Here is a 24,856-nt window from a genome sequence, read left to right on the forward strand (position 1 = left end):
GAAAATATCATATATATTGACAGACTCTTTTCGGAGAGCTACTGTTCTTCAGTTATCAAAAACGATGCTACATCAGTGGCCTACAGTTATGCGTCTACAATTTGTCTGTTTAGTGTACATTATCTTTCTTTTGATATAACGGGCTGAACTGAATTTCATAAATAAGAGGTCCGTGCGTTACCAAACCAAATATACCGAAATCAAATAAATCCCGCGTAAAAGTCAATATAAAACAATGGTGTTCATTGGTTCATTTAGAACCAATCGTGTGTTGCCAAACAGAAGACTGACGGAGTGATCGCCAACATGGAAGTTGGAGTTGCAAGAATCAGTCGAAGTCAGAAGAAACTGATGACGAGTTGGTTAATATGTTCGTGTATCTGTTATCTGGCGTCAGGAAGAATACACAAATTAAGCCTAAAGGTAACTGAAAAAATAAAACGAGTTCACCTACATATATGTAAACATTGTCGCTAACCATCTAATGGTATTTTCTATTTCTACTACACAGTAACTGTGTCTTGGGACAAGACCCAATTACACTTAGAATATGTTCCATATATCTTCATGTTGCAGAAGGGGGTGGGGCCGCTCTGACACGATTTTGAATAATATAAACAAAGTCAGAGTTGCACTGTAAATTACAATCCCAGCGAGATTGGGATTGTCTCTTCCAAATCTTTCTCAGACCAGTGCCACACAAAGGTTGGGAAATCTTCCATGTACGTTGACTGCTTGTTACATAGATGACATTGGATGAGATGATTTCATTAATATCCAGAGTTTAATTACTTCTGTCTTGATGATTGACTTTATTTCTGGTAATTACTTCATTAAGTAATAGAGCTGAAACGGATGTACGAACATTCGCGAATGAATAGTTTTTCACGAATATTCGAATGGAGAATTTGTATTTAAATATTCGGTCACATGTTTTATACCCGTATTTCTTGCAATAAATTGTGTATCCACTGAGCTTTTGATCACAGTGGAAAAAGAAGCATTTCTTTCCAAACGAAAGCAAATACATGTACAAGGCAGGTTGTAAACTTTGTCCACATGGTACCACTGGCCTGATAAAGGCACAAGATCAAATTTATTTAATCATCTGTAAGCCAAACATATATCAGCCTCTGAATCTCTGATCTAGGCCTATGACGATGACCGCCATGACTTTCTCGATCGAAAGTAATGAAAGATTTATATTGTGCAGAGAAAATATTCCAGATTAACAAACAGTATCGATTGTACAGCTTTATAAATAAAAGCAGATTCTGAAATCATTTGTGAAAAATATACATTATATTAAACTTCTTTAAGAATATTAATATATTTCGGTGCTAGTCACTGCGCCCCAAAACCTGAACGCCCCATGCATGAACGCCCCAAAATTTTTTACCTTCGCCCAAGTACAAATATGAGCGCCCCAAATCTTAATCACGAGCGCCCCAAACGTATTTCACCAGTAGTGCTGTGCGATATTATACAATTATTGCTGCTTTTTGAGGTCAGTACAATGATTTAGCCATCTGAGGAGTACAATATTCACCGAGCAATAATTGTTTTATTATATGATTCACTGACAAAATGATGCAGCTCATTACTTGTTAACTTGCACTTAATAAAGTCCTAGCCAAGTACAAGAGAGAAACAGACTTAAAATGTGAATAAACCTTACCAGTCGTATCAATTTGAATTTTTTTTTTAAATCAATTTTAGTTTCCATGAAAAAAATATAATGTCAATGTTTTTATAGGATAGATTTTGAAAGGAAGGAGTATTTATTATCAGGGAAAACTGACTGCCAAAAAGTAAAAAAAACAACAACAAAAAACATGTTCATGTTCAGTAAAAGTGTTGGACGGGGGTCCCTGCATCCCCTCTTACATCTTCACCCTAAAATATATATTCGCCTTTGTTTTTTTTTTCACATTAAAAAAATCAGAGTCGTTTAAATAGCTTTCCAAAACAATTTGTATCAATTTGGAATTTCCCAATCTATTTTTAGATCAATGTAGAGGAAATAAATCCTTGTATTGACCTGGAACGTCACGTGCAGGTCAATACAACGTAGTATTTTTCTAACATAGTTGGATCAGCCAATCAGAGAGATGGAAATTATTCAATCATATAATATATTATACCGGTTAAGCGGTGTATCCCGATTTCTTCACAATACGTATCGCGGTATTTTTTTGTGAATACCGGTTCGGGTTCGATATGCTATAAATTGTTACAAAAAGAGTTATTTGCCCTTTTCAAGGTAAAATATGGCGGCAAGCAACTTGAAGTTTGATCGGAAACCAGAGACATGTCTGTCGAAACGAAAAGAGGACAACTGTTACATGAAAGCTCTTCATGTTAAAGCAGAATCTGAATATTACAACTTGATTCTTTAAGTTGTGCCACAAAAAAAAACTTGCTTGCCACTTGCTTACACACAACACGATTAGGCAGTTGCAATATCAACTCGAGAATACATGTAATTTGAGTTTTTGTTTTCATTTAAAATTGATGAAAAGCAAAATTTATTTAAAAAATTATATTGTGATATATTGCAATACAAAATATTATATTGCAATATATTGCCATACGATTTTTCAGCCGCGATACCCAGCACTATTCACCAGCGCCCCAAATTAGCATTTTGGGCGCCCCAAGGCTTAAATTAACTAGTAAAGAACCAAACTGTTGTCTTTGATGCGTGTTTTATTACAATTTATTAGATTAAAAAGATATATTATTATTCACGAGCATCCCGAATGATATTTATCAGTTGTTTATCACGAGTGCTTCAAGTTTTACGATGTATACAGTATAGTAACGAACGCCCCAAGAATTGTAAACAAGCATTATATGAAAATAAATGTAAACGTACTAAACAAATGGAATTCATATTTATACGTGCATTCCCGAACCGTAATTTATTTTGATTTTTTAAATTTTTTGATTTATTCAGTGCTAATAAGGATCTTACAAAGAGGAAATACAGTGTACGAATAGAATAAACTTAAACACCGATGTGTATTTCTGCAGTAACTATGTAATAATAATTAACCAGAAAAGTTTTTAGACTAGCTGTCATATTCATTCTTATACCTTATATCTCCTGTAAATCGGTAAATTAATCTATTCAAGATACCAAGTACCAACTTCTTTTTTAAATCGTCTACGTAGGTTGCAATTTTTTTTTTTGTAAGAGTTACGAAATTTATTTAGAATCTGTCAGTAATAAATATACAACAAAAATTATAAGAATACAAAAAATTATACATCATTTAACCTACCCAAAGTCATCTATCAATTTTTTTTACTAATTTTAATGATGTAGATTAGGTTCAAAATCGCAGTATATCGTTAGTATAGTGCACGTGCCGTGCGTTTTCGTTGCTTCTTGTGTACCTGATTATGTAATGCTACATAATATTACACACCTGTCACTAGATCAGTGGGATTTGTAGTCTGTGTATACACAGTAAACATAATTTCAGACACCCAATTCAACAAACATACACTGTAATTCTGGTCCTTCGACGACTTATACCACCTTTCCATGTGAATTATATATCGAACATGCACAGACAGATCATGCGTGTAAATTAAAATGAATACATCTAGAAATTAATAACAAAAATAAATACATAAACGCATTTTAAGCACTTATCTGCATTTCCACAAAGGAAAAAAATACTGTACGTCAAAGACTTCATGACGCAGATTTGGTCAAGCAACTATCACAATTTGTAAGACTTTATTTAAAATGTTTTATTTCCCCCCAATATTATCATGCTTTATCGCCAAATGAATTCAAATCACTTCATATAGCCGGTATTTGATAAAATATGGGGGGGGGGGTGTTCTCCTTTTATTTGGGATTACGGTCGTGCTCTGACTTTATTACAAATGACTGTACTATTATCTTTAATGACACGAATAAAACTTGATAATCTATAAGAATATTTCACCAGATTTCTTTGAAGAAGGAAAAGTAAACAAATTGATATTTAGACGAGCACCTGCATGTGTATCTGTGACCAAATTATTTTGGGCGCTCGCAATGCTAATTTGGGGCGTTCGTGAAATACGTTTGGGGCGCTCGTTATTAATATTTGGGGCGCTCATATTTGTACTTGGGCGCCGGTAAAAATGTTTGGGGCGCTCATGCATGGGGCGTTCAGGTTTTGGGGCGATACGACAGTAACCCTTATATTTTAAATTCAAATATAGTTTACTTTTAATAAATTTACAGCATGTTTCCGGAAACGGACCGTTTTCTTTTTTATAAGTACAACAGAAAAACTTGGCGAGCACCTGCTGGTTTGGTGACTATACGTTTTACGTAGTGGGAATGCAATACAGTGAACTAATTTTAAGAAGTTAAAAGGCTTTAGTGTGATTTTTTATAAAGATTCTTTTTCTAATTTAGTTTTTTGTTGAAAATAAACGTGGGTCTTAATGTACATAAGTACATGTCAAACGACTTGGAACAGACGTTTATTTCTTACATGGACACCTATCTTAAATACATCTAGATATATAGTAATAAACAATAGGATTTGCAAGTATATGAAAAGGCATAATAACTCCTTTATTTAGTTACCAAATGTTCGAATACAAATTGAATAACAGTCACGAATATTTGAATATTGATTTATGGTATTCGTTTCAGTCTATTTATATAATAGTGTTGCATTATGCATGTACTATGCCTAAATAGTAGGCAGGGTTTGACACATGGTGCACGAGCCGGAGGCGAGTGCACTATGTGTCAAACCCTGCCTACTATTTAGGCATAGTACATGCATAATGCAACACTATTGTTATTATTATGCTGACTGTTGTTATTATTTATGCGGCAATCCATATGATTTTTTCCTGAAAATAATGGTGGTAACACAGCGCACTTGCAAAAACTCATTCAAAATCTTCATGCTAAAATTAGTTGCATGCTTAGTTATTTTGGTTACTAGTATTTTCTCTACATAAGTCAGGATTTTCTGTCCCAAAGATACTCATCTTTATTTTCTGTTTTGTTAGTAAGACTGATTGTTTACAGATGTGGATTCTCATTGATAATTCTTTTACATCCTTCAATCGAGCGCTATATAAAAAAGCGTTTTAATGACCCCATGATATCAATTCATCTTACGATCTGTATGTAATTAGTTTGTAACTTTGTTGTACACATTTATCTAAGATTCCTTAGAATAAATATAACTGTTTTCAAATAATATTTGTCTATTTTCTCCTTCTTGTGTCAATTGTATAAATTAAGTTTATATATTTAATTAAATTCTCCCAATTAGTGATCGTCTCTGTGGTGTAATCGATAAGGCATCGGACTGGCAACCCCATGGTCATGAGTTCGATTCGCGGTGTGTGCATTGAAGAATTTTATTCAGAAAATAAGGCCGTGCACTATTTCGGCATAGTATGCTTACGCTATATAAATCCTTAGACCACTATGCGAGAATAGTAGGGTATGGGTTATATAGAGACAAACTGACAGGAAGCATAATAATAAGTAATATGGTAATCTTGGGCATATTACATTATCACTACAGTAAAACTCGGTTATAGCGAAGTCCTTGGGACCTGTGAATTTAATTCGCTATATCCGTAATTCGTTATATCCGTATAACGAATTCGCATAACCAGATATAGCGAATTCGCTATATGCATGTTTTCCTTCAAGTATTAATACCAAATATGTAAGGAAAGTAAAAATTAGGAAAAAAAACTTTGATAACCAAGGTTTTATTTCAAATTGAATTTTTATTTACATTCTAAAATAAAATAAAGTCAGTTCAATTTATTAAATTTTGAGATCCTTGAAAGTTCGTTATAAAAGATGTAAATTTCATGAAATTTTACCTCAGCGGGACTCAAAATCAGTTCGCTCTATCCGTAAATTCGTTATATCAGAGTTCGTTATAACTGTAAAATTTTACAAAGATTTGTTAAGAATTTAGTTGGGGACCCAGAAAAACTTCGCTATATCCGTGAATTCGCTATATCCATGTTCGTACTAAACGAGTTTTACTGTATATCTTCAAAAAAGGTCATCATCGTTACATACTCATAACCACTAGAAAGTTGTGTACATTGATTATTATTTACATGTTCAAATAATTTTCCTTATTCTTTGCAAATAGGAAGACTGTTCATTTTCTCATGAACTACCATGGATGATCATGAATATCTCCATTGTTACATCATAATACATACTGCACTTGATGTGAAAATATAGTGCAAACTGTTTTTCTTTAAAAATGCCAGTTGAATGGTGTAAATTTGTGGCAACTCATCAGAAAAATAATGTAAATACTGGAAACCATCTTTTATCTGTGTAGGAGAAATTTTTACAAGGTTTGAGAGAACCTCGTCATTGCAAAGATTTCTTGCCGCGAATCGGTTCTTAAAGTCTCTGTGTCTATTAACAACAGATCCCAAAAAAGGCTTGATTGTGAAAATGAATCATCACAAACTAGTTTACCTCTGGTAAATTGCCAAATAAAGTCTTCGCGAATTAGAGTTTGTTTACAGTATAAAAAATTTATTAATTTTTTTGAAGATTCATGAGGTTCATGAAGTACAAAGCTTCACACTGGCATATTTATCATGAAGCTCTTACGCTTTTAAATTTTCAAAAATTAAATTCCTTTATGAAATATTTCTTCATACTAAAATACATTACCGCTATAGGCGCTACAATACCACTTTTGTTTGCCAGCACCTCGTGCCTGTACAGATATATACATGCTTGGTACCTGTTTCCACTGCTTACCACAGGGAGATGACAGTAGGAATGCCTTGTCTTTTTTTCAGAAACACTTTTTGTATTATTTTTTCTCCTTTTTATTTTACATTGTAAAATCAATTATTGTTCATATATCAAACACTCAGTATTCAAAGAATTGGAAGCTTTTTAAATGCCATTTCTTTGATGTACTGATGTCTAGAACGTGAGACAGTTCTCCAATTTTGTATTATTGCTTTAATCACAGGCAGTTTGTGCATCTAATGGTAATGCATTGTAATCACCAAATATCTTATTTATAAAGTTTAGTGATAATGAGCATCCAGAATTAAGAAGAACAGGAGCAGTAATGAAATTTTGAATGTTTTGCAATGTAGTGGCTTGAATTCCAGTAAATTTTAAGTGTAGATAATATATGTGTAATTATTTTCAACCCATCAGAAAAAATGTAAAATGGAATAAAATGTATTTAAAATTCTATCCAAGTGTTCTACCTGTCTGTATATCTAATGTTATTTTTTTTCCAGAATGATGATAGAGGAGTTGTAAGACTGAGTACGTTTGGGTTTTTAAAGAGTGGAGCTCTACAAGTTAACATCACCCAGTTTAGATATAATGTAAATGGAGTAAATATGACAGATAGTGGGAAGATGGTGGATTCAATGGTAAGATACATTTTTACATTTTCCATGAAAATTTTATTAACCTTAATTGATTTTCAACCTATTTAATTCAGATCTCATTACATGAGATTCAAATTCATACATAATTTCCATATGTATGCCTAAGGCTCAAGTGAGCTTTTCTGATCAAAATTTGTCCGTCGTCTGTTGTCATCGGCGGCGGGGTTGTCGTCAGCGTCGGCGTAAACTTTTCATATTTTCATCTTCTTCTCAAGAACCACTGGGCGACTTTCAACCAAACTTGGCACAAAGTATCCTTAGGTGAAGGGGATTCAAGTTTGTTCAAATGAAGGGCCAAGCCCTTTTCCAAGGGGAGATAATTATGAATTAATGAAAAATTAATGGCATTTTTCAAAAATCTTCTCAGGAACCACTGGGCCAGGAAAGACGAAACTCATGTGGAATCATCCTCATGTAGTGTAAATTCAAGTTTGTTCAAATCATGACCCCCAGGGGTAGGGTGGGGCCACAATGGCTGATCAAAGTTTTACATAGGAGTGTATAGGGAAAATCTTTAAAAATCTTCTTCTCAGGAACCACTGGACCAGGAAAGATGAAACTCATGTGAAAGCATCCTCAGGTAGTGTAGATTCAAGTTTGTTCAAATCATGACCCCCAGGGGTAGGGTGGGGCCAAAATGGCCAATCAAAATTTTACATAGGAATATATAGGAAAAATCTTTAAAAATCTTCTTCTCAAGAACCACTGGGCCAGGAAAGATGAAACTCATGAGGAATCATCCTCAGGTAGTGTAGATTCAAATTTGTTCAAATCATGACCCCTGGGGGTTAGGGTGGGGCCACAATGGCCGATCAAAGTTTTACATAGGAATTTATAGGAAAAATCTTCTTCTCAAGAACCATTGAGACATGAAAGATGAAACTCCTGTGGAATCATCCTCAGGTAGTGTAGATTCAAGTTTTTTCAAATCATGACCTCCGGGGGTAGGGTGGGGCCTGATGGCGGATAAAAGTTTTACATAGGAATATGTAGGGAAACCTTTTAAAATCTTCTTTTCAAGTACTTCAAAGCCATGCTTAGTGATATTTATAGGGAATCATCCTCAGGTAGTGTTGATTATAGTTTGTTCAAATCATGGCCCCCTCCCCCCCCCCCCCCCCCCCAGTAAACTTTCAGTTCTGATCTGATATGTGCTTTTTTCCCTAGCCAATTGCTCAGGTGAGTGATGTGGCCCCTGGGCCTCTTGTTTTAAATGTCTTATCTCATCTTCTTCTTATTTTAGTTTGGATTTACTCTTGATAAAAGTGATAGCAGTGGAATTGCTTCCTATTTGGTAAGAATCTTTAGTTTCTTTTCTTAGACACATGTACAAAATAATTTGCACCATGTTAAGGTACATATGTTTATAGTGGTGTCTATTATGAGAGTGTTAATTTAAAGTCAAGAGATTGAATACTGTGGAATCATTTTAATTCATGTGGGTCAATGTTTTTGGGTAAGCAAAATTTTGTTTGTTCATGGAGACTTAATTTGGTGGATAACTCATATATTCAGACAATTCAATGAATAAATATATTGACAAAATAATTGTTTGTGGGGGTGTAATTTTGTGGGTAAGATTGACCCACGAAATCCACAAACTCTGATCCACCACTTGAACAATGATGATTCCACACTCCACAGTAACCATTTCAAGGCAAAATAAGTGAAGGTATTTTGTTTATTGTTCACTTGACATAATAAATTGACAATAAAAATGTTATGTCTTTTCTTGATGCAGATTATTTCATTTTACATTGATAACAGATAACTTAACGACCTTCTAAATTCTGAGTCAATTCGGCACTTAATTTTAGGACTCATTGGTATGAAATTAAACATTTTAACGATCATGATATAGTATGAGAAGTCGGACGTTTGGATGATGTAATCATGTAAAGAGAAAAACGTGGATCGGGAATACGATCATAGTTCCTGATCATGAGATTTTAACAAATTTTAAAGTAAACATTTTAAATAAATGCTTTGTTTATTTTAAAAAAGTAAAAGGGTACATTGCAATGTTTATGCTTCTTATTATGTTCCCCAAACGAAGTTTGGGAACATATTGTTTTTACTCTGTTTCTTATTAAGGTCTTCCGTCTTCAGCGGAAGACCTTCTTGTTATTCTTAGGTTTCTTTTTCACTTTTATTATTAAGGTCTTCCGTCTTCAGCGGAAGACCTTATTGTTATTCTTAGGTTTCTTTTTCACTTTTATTATTCTTTTTTTTCTTACCGATTTTGTGCACGCAATTTCTCAAAGACGGCTCGATGGATTTCCATGAAACTTTCAGGACTTATGTTACATTACTTGAACCTTATGCATTTTTTTTCGATTTGATGACGTCACTTCCGGTTTGGAGATATTGTCGATTTTGTGATTTTTGAAGGGTCAGGTTGTCCGCGAACGTTCTCAGAAATGGCTATAGATAGAAACGTGAAATTTTCCGGTATGGTAGTCCTAAGTCTATAGATTTGGGAAAATGATTTCATTATTTTCGGAAGTGCCGCACGTCGGCGCTGGCTATGGCCCGAAAACTGTCCTTTTGCGAATTTCAAAATTTTTGACACCTTTTCTACGATATCTTTTTACCTGGAAATATTTTGTTAAAACATATAGAACAAAAGAAGTGTAGAATCCCAAGATCTTTCAAATGATATCTCGAAAAAAGGGCTGGCTCCTAAAATTAAGGGCCTACAGGGTCCGAACGTTTTTCCTTTATATCTCAAAAAGCATTGAGAATTTGTAATACATCAAAGAAGCAAAGTTGTTCATAATGTCAAGCTCAATGTACTGAGGGAGTCAAAATACGTCCGGCGTCGTCACTTCCGGCCAAACCGGAAGTAGTCATAAAACACGTTTTTTAGCCGTTCTCGACAGGTTTTTGGGTCACATATGTCTCAGGGAGCATAAAAAGTATTTTTTCCGTCTGTCGTCGTCACTTCCGGTCAAACCGGAAGTAGCGAAAATGGCTTATTTGTAAGGTTTTGATGCAAAATTGAAATTATAAAGTCACTGGAGACTACTTATCTCATTGCTTTCTTTTGTTCCGTCACTTCCGGCACTTCCGGTCAAAACCGGACGGAAGACCTACTCGTTGCTTTGCAACGAGCTCGGCTCTAGTTATTATTATTATTCTTTTTTTTCTTACCGATTTTGTGCACGCGATTTCTCGGAAACGGCTCGATGGATTTCCATGAAACTTTCAGGACTTATGTAACATTACTTGAACCTTATGCATTTTTTTTCGATTTGATGACGTCACTTCCGGTTTGGAGATATTGCCGATTTTATGATTTTTGAAGGGTCAGGTTGTCCTCGAACGTTCTAAAAAATGGCTATAGATAGAAACCTGAAAATTTCAGGTATGATAGTCCGAAGTCTATAGATATGTAAAATTTATTTCATTTCTATCTGAAGTGCCGCACGTCGGCGCTCGCTATGGCGCGAAAATAGTCCTATCGCGAATTTCAATTTTTTAACCACCTTTTCTACGATATCTTTTTACCTAGAAATATTTTGTTAAAACATATAAAACAAAAGAAGTGCAGAATTGCAAGATCTTTCAAATGATATCTCAAAAAAAGGGCTGGCCCCTAAAATTAAGGGACTAGAGGGGCCGAAAGTTTTTCCTTTATATCTCAAAAAGTTTTGAGAATTCGTAATACGTCAAAGAAGCAAAGTTGTTCAAAATGTCAAGCTCAATCTATTGAAGTCATCAAATTACGTCCGGCGTCGTCACTTCCGGACGACGCCGTCACTTGATGCCAAACCGGAAGTAGTCGGAAAACGCGTATTTTTGCCGTTCTTGACAAGTTTTTGGATAACATACGTCTCTGCAAGCATAAAAATTAATTTTCCGACCGTCGTCCTCACTTCCTTTCAAACCGGAAGTAGCCAAAAATAGCTGATTTTGAGGGTTTTGATGCAAAATTAAAAGTATAAAGTCACTGGAGACGACTTAGCTCATTGCTTTCTTTTGTTGATGTCATTTCCGGCACTTCCGGTCAAAACCGGACGGAAGACCTACTCGTTGCTTTGCAACGAGCTTTGCTCTAGTTAAGGTCTTCCGTTTTCACGGAAGACCTTCTAGTGATTCTACTGTTTCTTATTATTATTATTATTATTATTATTATTATTCTTATTTTTTTCCCCAAAATTTTGTGCACGCGATTTCTCGAAAACTATTCAGTGGTTTTCAATGAAACTTTCAGGAATTATGCGTCATTATATGAAGTTGTGGCATGGATAGGAAAATTTGGAATACTCACTTTTGGTTCCAAGTTATTGACACTTTTCTGATTTTAAAATGCAATTTTGTCCCCCCTTTTTTTCGAAAATGGTTTAAGATATTAACTGGAGACTTGTTAGAAATGAAAGATGATGACTTTTAGATATGACGAATCACCTATTCGTGTGTCGTCGGTACTTTCGGTTGCTGCCGGAAGCGAAATTAAAAAGTCCGCATTTTCTAACTTTTTTGTTTTTCAATATTTTTCATTTATTTTTGGAATGGTAATAGAGACCCTTCTTATATTGCTTACTTTATGATTTATTTGAATATTGATAAATCCAAACTCTAGATATTAACAATTAAAAATCTGAAGCGAGTCCAAAATGGCGGCCGTCTCTGTCAACTCCGACATTTCGCAATAGGGATTTACGGAGGCAGCCGAACGTTTGCTTGAACGAAAGTTACATAGGGACAAATGAAATGTAAAGGAATACTTGGATTTTCACGTCATAGTTACGTTGCAATTCTGTGTCAAACTACGTTCTTTTTAAACGTCTTCTATAATTGGTTTTGGCTGGTTCTCAAAGTAAAAAAAAGTGTTACTTGCTTACATACTATATGGAATTTGTAAAATGTGTTAAATATACTTTCTAATCGTCGAATTTTAGGCTACATGAACGGTTTTTTATTTCATTGAAGCTATCACACGTATTAAATAGAACATTTCAAAGAAAAGGCGCCAAGATTAACTCGTGGCGTTTGCGAGAAATTATGAATAGTGACTAGCCTTTTATAATTCTAAAACAAAAGCACTGTTATACAGAGGTATATACAAAAATATTTAGAGCAGAGGTCCCAACAGTGTAATATTTAGCACGTTCGATTTTCATGCTGGCGACTTGGATTCAATCCCCCTTGAGTGCAATGATTTTTTTTACATTTTCATCTCGACTTCACGGTTTTTTTTTAACGGAATCGGACGGAAGACCTCTCGTTGCTCGCAACGAGATCGTATCTAGTTATTATTATTTTTCTTCTTCCTGGGCACTTTTTTGTCCGCGAATGATCTCGTTAACTATACATCCGACTAAGGTGAAATGTTTTTAGGGTCAGTAGACATGTTATGTAGATTTGCGGAACGAAGGTCATTTTGCGCGCACGTGCTTGCAAGAGCGCGCACGTGCAACACGAGAAATGATCTATATAATGGATATAAGCGCAACTTTTTATATTTTTGATGAAATGCTTTGAAACTCATAATATTATGATATATTAGTAACATAGACAATATGACATGGTCAAAATAGCAAGATCTCACGCACATGCACGTGCGCTTCACTCTGATTGGCTGAAACTAAAGTCTCAATATCTTTCTTGTTTTTTGACAAAATCCTTTGAAATTTTGAACTTTGCCATGTATTAGGATATTCTACAATATGATATATAGCAATTTTTATGAAAGCACGTGCATGCACGTGCGCTGCAATCTGATTGGCTCAAACTTTAAATAGCTATAACTCCCTTGGTTATCCACCAAACAGGATGGGATTTGGATCATAGATAGATATAATAGACTTTAACTAGAAGGCATGGTCTCCATGCACATGCATACACGTGAGTGTACGTGTGCTGCAATCCGATTGGCTTAAATTTAAACAGCTTTAACTTTCTTGGTTTTCAACCAAACGGGTTGGGATTTAGAACATAGATATATGTAATGGACTTCTGCAAGAAGGTATTGTCACCATGTTCATGTATGCACGTGCGTGCACGTGAAATGACTAAAAACGCCTCTTGAATGAGCGTATTTTTTAATACTTTTGGATTAAATATTTAAATAATTGGTATATTAAATTATATAGAGTGTAGACAAGATGATATGGTCACTATGTACATGCATTTACATGTGCACGCGTGCAAGCTAAAATTTGAATGAACTTGCTACACTTCTAGGTAAACGTTGTTAAATTCTCAAATGCATAGCGTTTGTCTTATTAAATGAAGCTTACTGGGAAATTGGCACCAAAAGGGAGTTGGGGAGCGTTTGGGGAACATCTGTAACGGTCCCCGTTACAATTAGCACTAGTTTATTTATTTATTTATTTTGACAGACTCATAATATTGTGTGCGGACTAGTAAAAGTAAAAAGCACTAGTCCGACTGCGCAGCACTGTTAAGGCCTACTATGAGAAATCAATGGAAAATAGACGTGCTAGAATGAGAACTTTTTTTAAAAACGAATTTATTTTTATTAAGCTGTTTCATGATCACAGTTCTTAAATACTTATGGAAATAGCATAGTATAACCCACTCTGTACTGTATGAAGTTTGGTCCCATCGATGGACAGTCATGTGATGAATGCATAGTACGTACACTGAATGTTGGTCATTAACAAATTTCAATATCGCAAGGGCATACCTTAGTTGAAATAAAAAATTCAATCTATTAATTGTTTCTGCATATTTTGTACTTTCTGGAAAGTGCTGCTGCTTTGAATATAATTCGCGTTTTAATAGTTAAAATTTCAAGTAAATATGCTAATATTGAAATATGTTTGACTTTCACCAAATATTTTGTGTACTTGTAAAGTCACGCTCTCGATTTAAAGAAAGCAGCAGCAGTTTTTAGGTTAAGGAAAATATTCTTTATCTATTTTCAAAAAATTGTTAAGATCTATTTAGTGTATGCTCTTGCGAAAGAAAGATTTAATGGTTGAGGCATCTCGATGTAAAATATACCTAACCTGTACATAAAAACACGAAAAAATTAATTAAATACATTCTCTCGATAGTTGATGAATAATCACACAAAACAAAGGATATACACTGGTATTAATAGCCTATTTAATGAGGCTGGGGGGTGGCAGCCATTTTCAGACTATTTCGATCTCCTTTAAAAGAAGAGCTCCATATAAAAATATACAAAAATGATCAAATTTTAAAACTAAAATTTATGATTTTTTTCTTTGCCAAATGATTGTTGACAGCTTAAGATACCGTATCTATAAAAATAAGTTAAATCTGATGGTTAATTTGTGGTTAATTTGTTGACCCCCCAGCCTCCTTAAAACCTGTAAATAATATTCTGTTTAATAAAACGCATTTTTCATTGTTAAATAATTCCTCAATCTGCCTCTCACAGCACATGAATTGCGTCATTGTTACCAAAATGACGTCATGTTGACAAGTTCTTCGCGATCAGTGATTTGTTTATAACCAGCTGTATGGGATTTAACTTACTTTCTTAGTCCTGACTCCTCTTTGTGCTTTGAGCACATAAGGCCTGATGGGATTTATTTTTTAACTAGCAACTGTTTTTAATGCATTGACAAGTTTTATTGTTGTTTATTATGCTAATATAGTTTAAAGTTGCAATTTATTTCATTTTCTGGTATTATGAGGAATATCTAAAAGTCATATTTTTCTGTGACATACAGTAAACTTTTCCCGTATAAATTAGGCCCCGCCCCCTTTTTCTAGCCTTAACAGTGCTGCGTGGACTAGAGCCTAAAAATGTTATTGTCAACCCTGTTAATGGTGGTTGAAATATTTGGCCCCATATGCATCATAGTCATGCTATATCATGCAGAGGTAAAGAGTTAAAATGGTAATGTGTAATGAATTTATTTTTGTGTGTTAGTTTAATTTTGTGATGGCCAAAAGGAGAAATTAATATGATCATGATGTTAGTAAAAAAAGTTGTAAGTGAAAACAAAAAATCTTGGAACAAGTATAAAATTCATTTGAAGACAACCATTGGAACATGGCAAAGTTTTCATGTGTTGGTTCTTTTTCAAAAAAAATACTGGTATAATGCAAGTATTTAGAAAAAGGAGTCAATGAAATTAAATACAGCAAAACTCGGTTATAATGAAGTCACTGGGACCTATGAAATTACTTTGCTATATCCGTAATTCGTTATGACCGTATAAGAAATTCATAAAATTTATATAGTTGGGGATCCAAGATGACTTAACTATATCCATAAATTCGCAATATCCATGTTCATACTAACCGAATTTTGCTGTATATTTGATTCTAATGTCTCAAAACTCATAAAGCACTTGAAGATGACACTATGTTCATACAATTCCTATTAAATGATAAATTTAAAATGATTTCACTGTTCAAAGACATTTATTCTTCATGCTCTTGCAAAGTTCTTGAATAAAGACTGTTTTACCAATCTTTGCATTCTCTTAGTCCTTTTTAGCTCACCTGATCCAAAGGCTCAAGTGAGCTTTTCTGATCAAAATTTGTCCGTTGTCTGTCGTCGTCGTTGGCGTCGTTGTCGTAAACTTTTCACATTTTCATCTTCTTCTCAAGAACCACTGGGCCAATTTCAACCAAACTTGCTACAAAGTATCCTTGGGTAAAGGGGATTCAAGTTTGTTCAAATGAAGGACCACGCCCTTTTCCAAGGGGAGAAAAATAATGAATTAGAGAAAAAATAATGGCATTTTTAAAAAATCTTCTTCTCAAGAACCACTGGGCCAGAAAAGATGAAACTCATGTGGAATCATCCTCAGGTAGTGTAGATTCAAGTTTGTTCAAATCATGACCACCAGGGGTAGGGTGGGGCCAAAATGGCCGATTCAAAGTTTTACATAGGAATATATAGGAAAAATCTTTAAAAATCTTCTTCTCAAGAACCACTGGGTCAGAAAAGAAGAAACTCCTGTGGAATCATCCTCAGGTAGTGTAGATTCAAGTTTGTTCAAATCATGACCCTCAGGGGTAGGGTGGGGCCAAAATGGCGGATCAAAGTTTTACATAGGAATATATAGGAAAAATCTTTAAAAATCTTCTTCTCAAGAACCACTGGGCCAGGAAAGATGAAGATCATATGGAATCATCCTCAGGTAGTGTAGATTCAAGTTTGTTCAAATCATGACCCCCAGGGGGTAGGGTGGGGCCAAAATGGCCGATCAAAGTTTTACATAGGAATATATAGGAAAAATCTTTAAAAATCTTCTTCTCAAGAATCACTGGGCCAGCAAAGATGAAACTCATTTGAAATCATCCTCATGTAGTGTAGATTCAAGTTTATTCAAATCATGACCCCTGGGGTTAGGGTGAGGCCAAAATGGCCGATCAAAGTTTTACATAGGAATATTTAGGAAAAATCTTTAAAAATCTTCTTCTCAAGATCCACTGGACCAGGAAAGATGAAACTCATGTGGAATCATCCTCAGGTAGTGTAGATTCAAGTTTGTACAAATCATGACCCCCGGGGTTAGGATGGGGCCACAATGGCCGATCAAAGTTTTACATAGGAATATATAGAAAAAATCTTCTTCTCAAGAACCATTGAGACAGGAAAGATGAAACTCCCGTGGAATCATCCCCAGGTAGTGTAGATTCAAGTTTGTTCAAATCATGACCCCCGGCGGTAGGGTGGGGCCAAATGGCCGATAAAAGTTTTACATAGGAATATCTAGGGAGACCTTTTAAAATCTTCTTTTCTAGTACTTTAAAGCCATGCTTAGTGATATTTTTAGGGAATCACTTATCATCCTTAGGTAGTGTGGATTCAAGCTTTGTTCAAATCATGACCCCCTGGGGGGTTAAAATTCAAGCACCCCCCCCCCCTTTCAGTAAACTTTCAGTTCTGATCTCATGTGTGCTTTTTCCTAGCCAATTGCTCAGGTGAGCGATTTGGCCCCTGGGCCTCTTGTTATAGATTTTGAAATTTTTTTACTACTTTTAGAAGTCCTTGTGTTGACATTGTATAACAAGGTGATGCTAACTTGTTTGTTTATAGGAGGACAATCAAGGGAAGAACTGTATCCTCTCCCTAAACAACCCAGCCAGTATATTCAAAGAGAAAACCATGTCCATCATCTTCTTCAGGATGAAGTTTTCCAACAAACAGTAAGTACAGTACACAAATCACTCAGTTTTCTTTATTGAACTTACAGTACATGTATTCAGTTGACCATAAGTGTATTGAAAGCATTCAATAGGTTTGTCTGTTTTTCAAAGATTTTTTTTTTACCTCTTGTTTAAGAAATATTGATTTATATTTATAGGTATCTGTTCAGCATTCATCTTCGCTAATCAAGGGTTATGATCTGTACTAGATATCTGTTCAGCATTCATCTTCACTAATCAAGGGTTGTAATCTGTACAAAATATCTGTTCAGCTTTCATCGTTGCTAATCAAGGGTTATCGTCTGTATTAGATATCTGTTCAGCATTCATCTTCACTAATCAAGGGTTATAATCTGTACAAAATATCTGTTCAGCATTCATCTTCACTAATCAAGGGTTATAGTCTGTATTAGATATTTGTTCAGCATTCATCTTTGCTAATCAAGGGTAATAATCTGTATTAGATATCTGTTCAGCATTCATCTTCACTAACGAAGGGTTATAATCTGTACAAGATTTCTATTTAGTATTCATCTTCACTAATCAAGGTTATGACCTGTATAAGATATCTGTTCAGCATTCATCTTCGCTAATTAAGGGTTATGACAGAGCTCCAGAAAAGGTGGGTATTAGCAGAATTACACATTGAATTTTACAAAATACGCATTGAAAATTAAAATAGAGCGTACAATTACACATTAGCAATCGTAGATAAGCATTAGGCCATCCTTAAAAAATTTATTTTTTGCGGTAACGCGCCTCATCATTTTAGGTGTGAGTAGGTAGGTAGGCTTTTTTTTTTTTTTTTTTTGAGACAAAATGTCAGAAATAAATTTCGATGATATAGAGGTATTAACTATGTCTCAATTTTCACCTTACTTCTCAAACAGGAAAATTAAAGCATTCTAAATGAATTCAATCTTTTATTGCTCAAATATCAGAACACATCACTGATCAGTTCTTTTTAGGCAAACTTTTCCTTAAAAAGTGACTCTCATCAGCCACGTACCTCAAATAACTGACTCCACACTAATCTAGTGTTTCGGGGGTGTGATATTTACGAGGTTTAAGATTTTGATTAAGTAAGTAATTAAGATGTTTTTCCTTTAAAATTTACTGTAACTGACAGAACTATAGAGTCAATATTTCCCGCAACCTTCTTGGACGCCATCTCTAAATTTGTAGATCAAGAAGCCGTTTTAATAGTACTTGGGGAAAAGATAAAGCGTCGGTTTAACCGAGACGTAAAAAAAAATATCAATCGGATAAAAACGGAAAATGGATATGTAAAAAAAAAAAAAAGAATATTTTTGAACCGATAAAAAAAATCAAGTCGGGTGGATTTTGGTGAGTCGGTCGCGTTACCGCAAAAAAACAATTTTTTAAGGATGGCCTTACACCATGAAAGCACTGCGTACAACAGGTTGAAGAATACAAGTACAACTTACTTAATGATATAAATTGAGGTTAACTCATTGTTTGATTTTTCTCCAAACAAAGTACAGATTTAAAAGCCTTTCAGTGACCAGGAATATTCTAGTAATGCTGATGACGATCTCTATTTCAGGAGGAAGAATCAAGAGATTTAGATTAAAATCAATTTCTGTAAATAGAAAGACTATGCACTAGGCATAACTTTTTTATTATGGGTTCATTGCCAATTTTACATTTCTCTCAACTTGCCATATTAATGAAGAGTCTTTTCTCTAAGTTTACTCTTGATACGATATCATCTTAAATGGAGAAAAAGTTTTCTGTGTCTCTGACTCTATGGTACCTTGACCTACTGTATCATCTTCCTTGTCAAAAAAGAATGCTTCCCAATTTTAGCAAAAAGTCTTGTTGGTATTTTCAAAATTTATTTAAATAAATGCAGGAACTGACCTTTGTAGTTTTTTCCCTCTTCAAAATCACTTATATTTCGATTACAAGCTCAAAATCAAAATAAAGGTCAAAACATTTATACAAATAAACAAAATACTCCTCAATCATTTTGCTGAAAATCAAAATCTGCATTGATTTGAAAATCAGGGAGTAAATACACTTTGGGGTAAAAAATTATCTGGAGCTCTGTTATGATCTGTATTAGATATCTGTTCAGCATTCATCTTTGCTAATCAAGGGTTATGATCTGTATTAGATATATGCTCAGCATTCATCTTTGCTAATCAAGGGTTATGATTTGTATTAGATATCTGTTCAGTAAATATGTGCCCTTCCACTAAAGAGGAGAAGAAGAGATTGTAAACCTTGGTTAGTGAAGATGTTCTATAAGGAATCTATAACTGTGTTTCCATTCTAATGTATTGTACAGGAAAACTTTTAAAATGGTTGTTTATATTGTGATTTTTAGCTCTACTGGTCAGAGACCAGAAGAGCTTATGCGATAGTAATACGGCCGTCTGTCTGTCTAGCTGTCTGTCTGTCCGTCTGTCCGTCTAGCTGTCTGTCTGTCTGTAAACAATTTTTCAAAATGCTACTCCTCCTACAGTTTTGATCTGATTTCAATATAACTTGGCACACAAGTAGACTACACTAAGATACATAATTCTATATATCGGTTTTTGATTTCGATGAATGGTGTTGCCGTGGTTACTAAAAATAGAAATTTCTGTGAAATACTTTCAAAATGCTACTCCTCCTACAGTTTTGGTCTGATTTCAGTATAACTTGGCACACAAGTAGACTACACTAATTAAAGATACATAATTCTGTGCATCGGTTTTTGATTTCGATGATTGATGTTGCCGTGGTTACTAAAAATAGAAATTTCTTTGAAATTCTTTCAAAATGCTACTCCTCCTACAGTTTTGGTCTGATTACAATACAACTTGGCACTCAAGTAGACTACACTAAGATACATAATTCTGTATATCGGTTTTTGATTTCGATGAACGGTGTTGCCGTGGTTACTAAAAATAGAAATTTCTGTGAAATTCTTTCAAAATGCCACTCCTCCTACAGTATTGGTTTGATTTCAATATAACTTGGCACACAAGTAGACTACACTAAGATACATAATTCTGTATATCGGTTTTTGACTGCGATGAATGGTGTTGCCGTGGTTACTAAAAATAGAAATTTCTGTTAAATACTCTCAAAATGCTACTCCAAATAGTTTTAGTCTGATTATTATATAACGTGGCATGCAAGTAGACTACACTAAGAACATAAAGAAACTTAATCAAGGATCATTATTCTCTTTATTGCTGTTGTAAAGTTTCAATTCCCAACTGCTTAAGTACTTTTCTCTTCCTTTGCTATAAGTACAAACCAGTAGAGCTTCAGTCTTGACAGAGACTTCTGGTTTTTAAAGTAATGAATTTGAGTATGAATAAGTATTTTATGTACTGGTACAGGTACCGGTATTATTATGAAAAAAATTGTTTTTTTTTACATGGCTTTTAAATTTCATAATTTTCTCTCATCACAAAATTCGAGAAGATCAATAAACACACTTCAGTGTGTTCACTCTAACAGTAAAAATTTTCATTTAAAGCATTAAAGCAGCTTGGGTTCTGGGCCTACAGTGGTTATAGACAGAAAAATCATTGATATTAACATGACCTTTAAGGCCCATGGGCCTCTTATTTTGCAAAATTTTAAAGATGTCATTCATAGAATTATAATTGTTTCAGTTGTAGTAATTGCCAACTTAATATAGATTTTTAAATATACCCCAGAAATATATTTCATTTGAGTAACAGGTTTCTGAATTGGTTCATAAATGTTCATAGATACATGTAGTACTCTTTTTTTCAGGATGGAAATCCAGAAGTATGGTAAAGATATTAGAATGCTGGACATCTCAGCAAAGGCTCGTATGAAAATTTCTGGTAAGCCGTATCATCCTTTTTTAGCTGAAAGCTTAAGGCTCTTAATTTTAATGTCTTAGTGGTGAATCTGTAAGGCTTAGAATAAGGTTATAAGTTCAATAGAAAGGTTTTTTTTTCTGATTTTCACCTTAAAAATGCAGGTGTCCTATAGTTTGGCCAGTTTTTGTATATCTTTTGTTATTACTTACATTTCTTCTAATAGCACAAAAAAGAATATGTTTAGTAATGGTAAAGGATAGTGGAATAAAGATTTAAGGCTCAGTGTATAAGAATTCTAAGTTAGACATGTTAGAGGGAACTCTCGTAAACTAACTGCGTGTAGAAACTACAAAAACCCAATGCTTACTTCAGAATTTTTTTCAAGTTTTCAATAATTTTAGATGAGTATTTTGATTGATTTGCAACATTTTATGAATGCACCAGATAAAAAATGCTTCTTACTACCACTGTGAACCTGTATATGCAGTGTTCACTATTTTATTACATAAAAAGTAGCAGATAAATGCAATTGTATTCTTTAATAGGGACTTTGTAGTACCGTAGCTGACTTTTTTTATTGTAGGGAGATCATCTATAACTAAAGGGAACACAGGTAAAGGTTTAAGTGACTCTTCAATGATGCGCAAAATAACACCTGCAAAATTCACTGATCCACCCCCAGCAAGTGCACCAGGTAGTGGGACAAAATCTACACAGAAGAAGAGCCTCCAGCGAAGAGAAGGGGTGAGGGAACCTCCCCCCAGTGTAGTACCACCTCAGACAACCACACGAAAGACAGACCCCCTACACCCAGAACCATTACCTATTCAAGGGAATCTTAAAAACGGACACTCTGTATCTGTAAGTTTTGGTCAACATACTGATTTTAAAGAGTTGTATTTCACATTTCAGTCTCTACCTTTACAGTTTTAATATTTTTAATCAAATTCTATTTGAAGATAATCTCATTCTAATACTTGATATCTCAATTACCTAACTTAGAGCAGAACTCTCTTGCGGTGAAGGTAGGAAATGTCTGATAGATCAGGGCAACGTGCCGTTGAATACAATGCAAGATCGATTATTGTGGAATTTATGACAGATGAGAAAGAAATCCTGGTGAAATGTCTTGCTAAACATTCACTGAACTAGCCTAATAAATCTTTCAGAGGAGCTATTCCTCATTTATTACATTTTTTCATTACATCTTACAAAGCACACTTTTCTCATTAAATTTTCATCAAAAATCGTTACTATTGAAAGCTGGTAAAATACTCTATCAACTTTCCTTATTTGACAATCTACTATTTGGAGATCAACCCTTGGCAATATATTGTACTTTCGCAAACTGATTGTTTGAATCATTTGATTGTCACTACTCACTACTGTAAACACTGTTATGCCTGATAAATCTTGTGAGATTTAGAGCTTCCTTAACTCCCCCTCAAAAGAGCAGTTGTAAGTTAGATAACTGCAAGTTTCTTGCCATACAACGTACTGAATACTACTTCAGAGCAAATATTATTTATAATACACCTGATAAAATTACAGTGATTTTTCCTGTTTTTTACAAGAGAGCTGAGTTTCATTTGATTTCACGTATAGTACATTCTATAATTATGTACTGTAAATTCCTTATTTTTCACGAGTAGTTATTATCATGAAATGGCTCTTTAACGTCAAATCGCGAGAATAATTATTCGCGAATGGAAGGTTGATCAAGAGAATTTACATGGATTTTAGAACCATAAAAATAAAAGCGAGCAATTTTAGTTTGCAAGTGATGCTTCTTGCGAAATTACACGATAATTATACTGACACGCAAAAGAAACGCAACACCCTACTTTAGGGGAAAATAATTATGTAAAGTAAAGAATTTGTATCTTAAAATTATGAATATCTTCAATTTGGTAAACATCGGTAATTTAACGATTAAACGATTTCCATACCATAACCGGAAGTCAAGTTTGAGTCTGCTTAACAGAAATCAAAAATTGCATGTTTAACAAAAATCTGGCAATATTATTGAGTTTGAAGTTTTTTTTACTGTTCATCATAAGCAATGCAGCAATATTTCAAAAAATAAACTCTCCTTTCGTTTCCCGTAACGATGCTGAGGCTACTTCAAAATGGCTTATGTACACATTTCCAGTGCTTTAAATGGAAAATTTCAATGTAAAGGTGATGGAGAGTTGCTGATGCGGAATTTCACTACATTACGTCTCAACAGGGTCTTTCGTATCATATGCATTAAGGACAGTCCTTGTACCGGAAGTCAAAGGGTGGGTACACTGCTCTAAGTTAGAGAAAATTCGACCTAATCAACTGAAAAATTGGCATTTAAAAATGCCAAAGAATAATTTCTTCGCTCAGATCTCGATATTAATGAACCTTTTGTATCGTAGAAATTAAGCTGCAATTGTTGTTTAGGGCAGTCTTGCAAATTTTACTTGAATGGCTGGGAGGGGGGTGTTTTAACAGTCATACATTACTTAGTAAAGTTAAAAGATAAAGATTTAACACTTTTATAAAATCTCTGATGTTCTTAAAAGTGAGTTTAGCCTTACTTTATTCGCTTTTGAAAATCATAGGATAAAAAAATCAAATATTGTACATTACTGCTTGTTGCGTTTCTTTTGCGTGTCAGTATAATTCCTCGCGTATAATTAGGAATCTACAGTACCTACTGAAATTGGGGTTCATAATTTAGCATCATCTTTTGTGCCACATACTCCAGTTCATGAATAAGTATATACACAGTAATTTGTCCTGTGGTATGGTATCCAAAAATACCAATTTAATAGTTATCTCTCTACTTTCAGTTTGGAATCAATGTAGACAATGACCAAGAGGAAGGGCTGTACAATCTCTACTTTCACAATTGCTTTCAGTATGAAAAAGGGGTCCATGCAACATTTGAAATGCAGGTATGAGCAGTGTAATATCCAATAAGTAGTGAATCAGGAGTCCAGTATCTTTGCTTCCCTTTTAGATATTTGTACATCCATAGAAGAATGAATACATATTGTTTAAAAAAGAAAGATAAAAATTTATCAATCTGAACCAGATAAAATTTGATCCATCTGTCTGAAAAACATTGTAATATCTTATAATTGACTTAATTATTTGTCTGTTTAGTGAAGTGCAAAGTTTTCTAGCCATTAACTTTTTAGGATTTTATAATTGCTTTAGCTTAAACATTTCGTTTGGTTAATTGTCCTCAACATGATGTAGGAAAGAAAAACTATTGGCAGTAGTATAATAAAAATCAGTCTGTAGTTTATATGAATTCAGTGTTCACTACTATCAGGAATGCCTATTTTTAGCTCACCTCAACGAAGTTGGGGGAGCTTATGTAATACCCTCGGCGTCGGTGTCGGCGTCCCAGGTTAAGGTTAAGTTTTTTGGAGCAGTTTTCTTTTTAAGTACTTCTATGTCCTATATTGATTAGACGTGCATGGAAGATGGTTCTAATGTGTTTCATTGTA

At 34.3% G+C, this 24,856-nt stretch overlaps 1 protein-coding gene across 1 annotated transcript in view; it reads left to right on the forward strand.

Annotated features, from left to right (window-relative positions):
- Nucleotides 1-286: 286 nt before the first annotated feature.
- Nucleotides 287-24,856, forward strand: part of LOC134263688 (protein GPR107-like) — a 35,388-nt gene continuing 10,818 nt past the window's right edge. Inside the window, exons 1-7 of the mRNA XM_062746055.1 lie at nt 287-423; nt 7,288-7,425; nt 8,687-8,737; nt 17,444-17,553; nt 21,316-21,389; nt 21,952-22,229; nt 24,191-24,295. Coding sequence (XP_062602039.1) covers nt 307-423; nt 7,288-7,425; nt 8,687-8,737; nt 17,444-17,553; nt 21,316-21,389; nt 21,952-22,229; nt 24,191-24,295 — 873 coding nt within the window. The 5' untranslated portion in view covers nt 287-306. The remainder of the gene's footprint in view (nt 424-7,287; nt 7,426-8,686; nt 8,738-17,443; nt 17,554-21,315; nt 21,390-21,951; nt 22,230-24,190; nt 24,296-24,856) is intronic.

Source organism: Saccostrea cucullata, unplaced genomic scaffold (genome assembly GCF_032062105.1).
Source record: "Saccostrea cucullata isolate Sc308-1 unplaced genomic scaffold, CSIRO_AGI_Scuc_v1 ctg648, whole genome shotgun sequence".
Taxonomy (NCBI): Eukaryota; Metazoa; Mollusca; class Bivalvia; order Ostreida; family Ostreidae; genus Saccostrea; species Saccostrea cuccullata.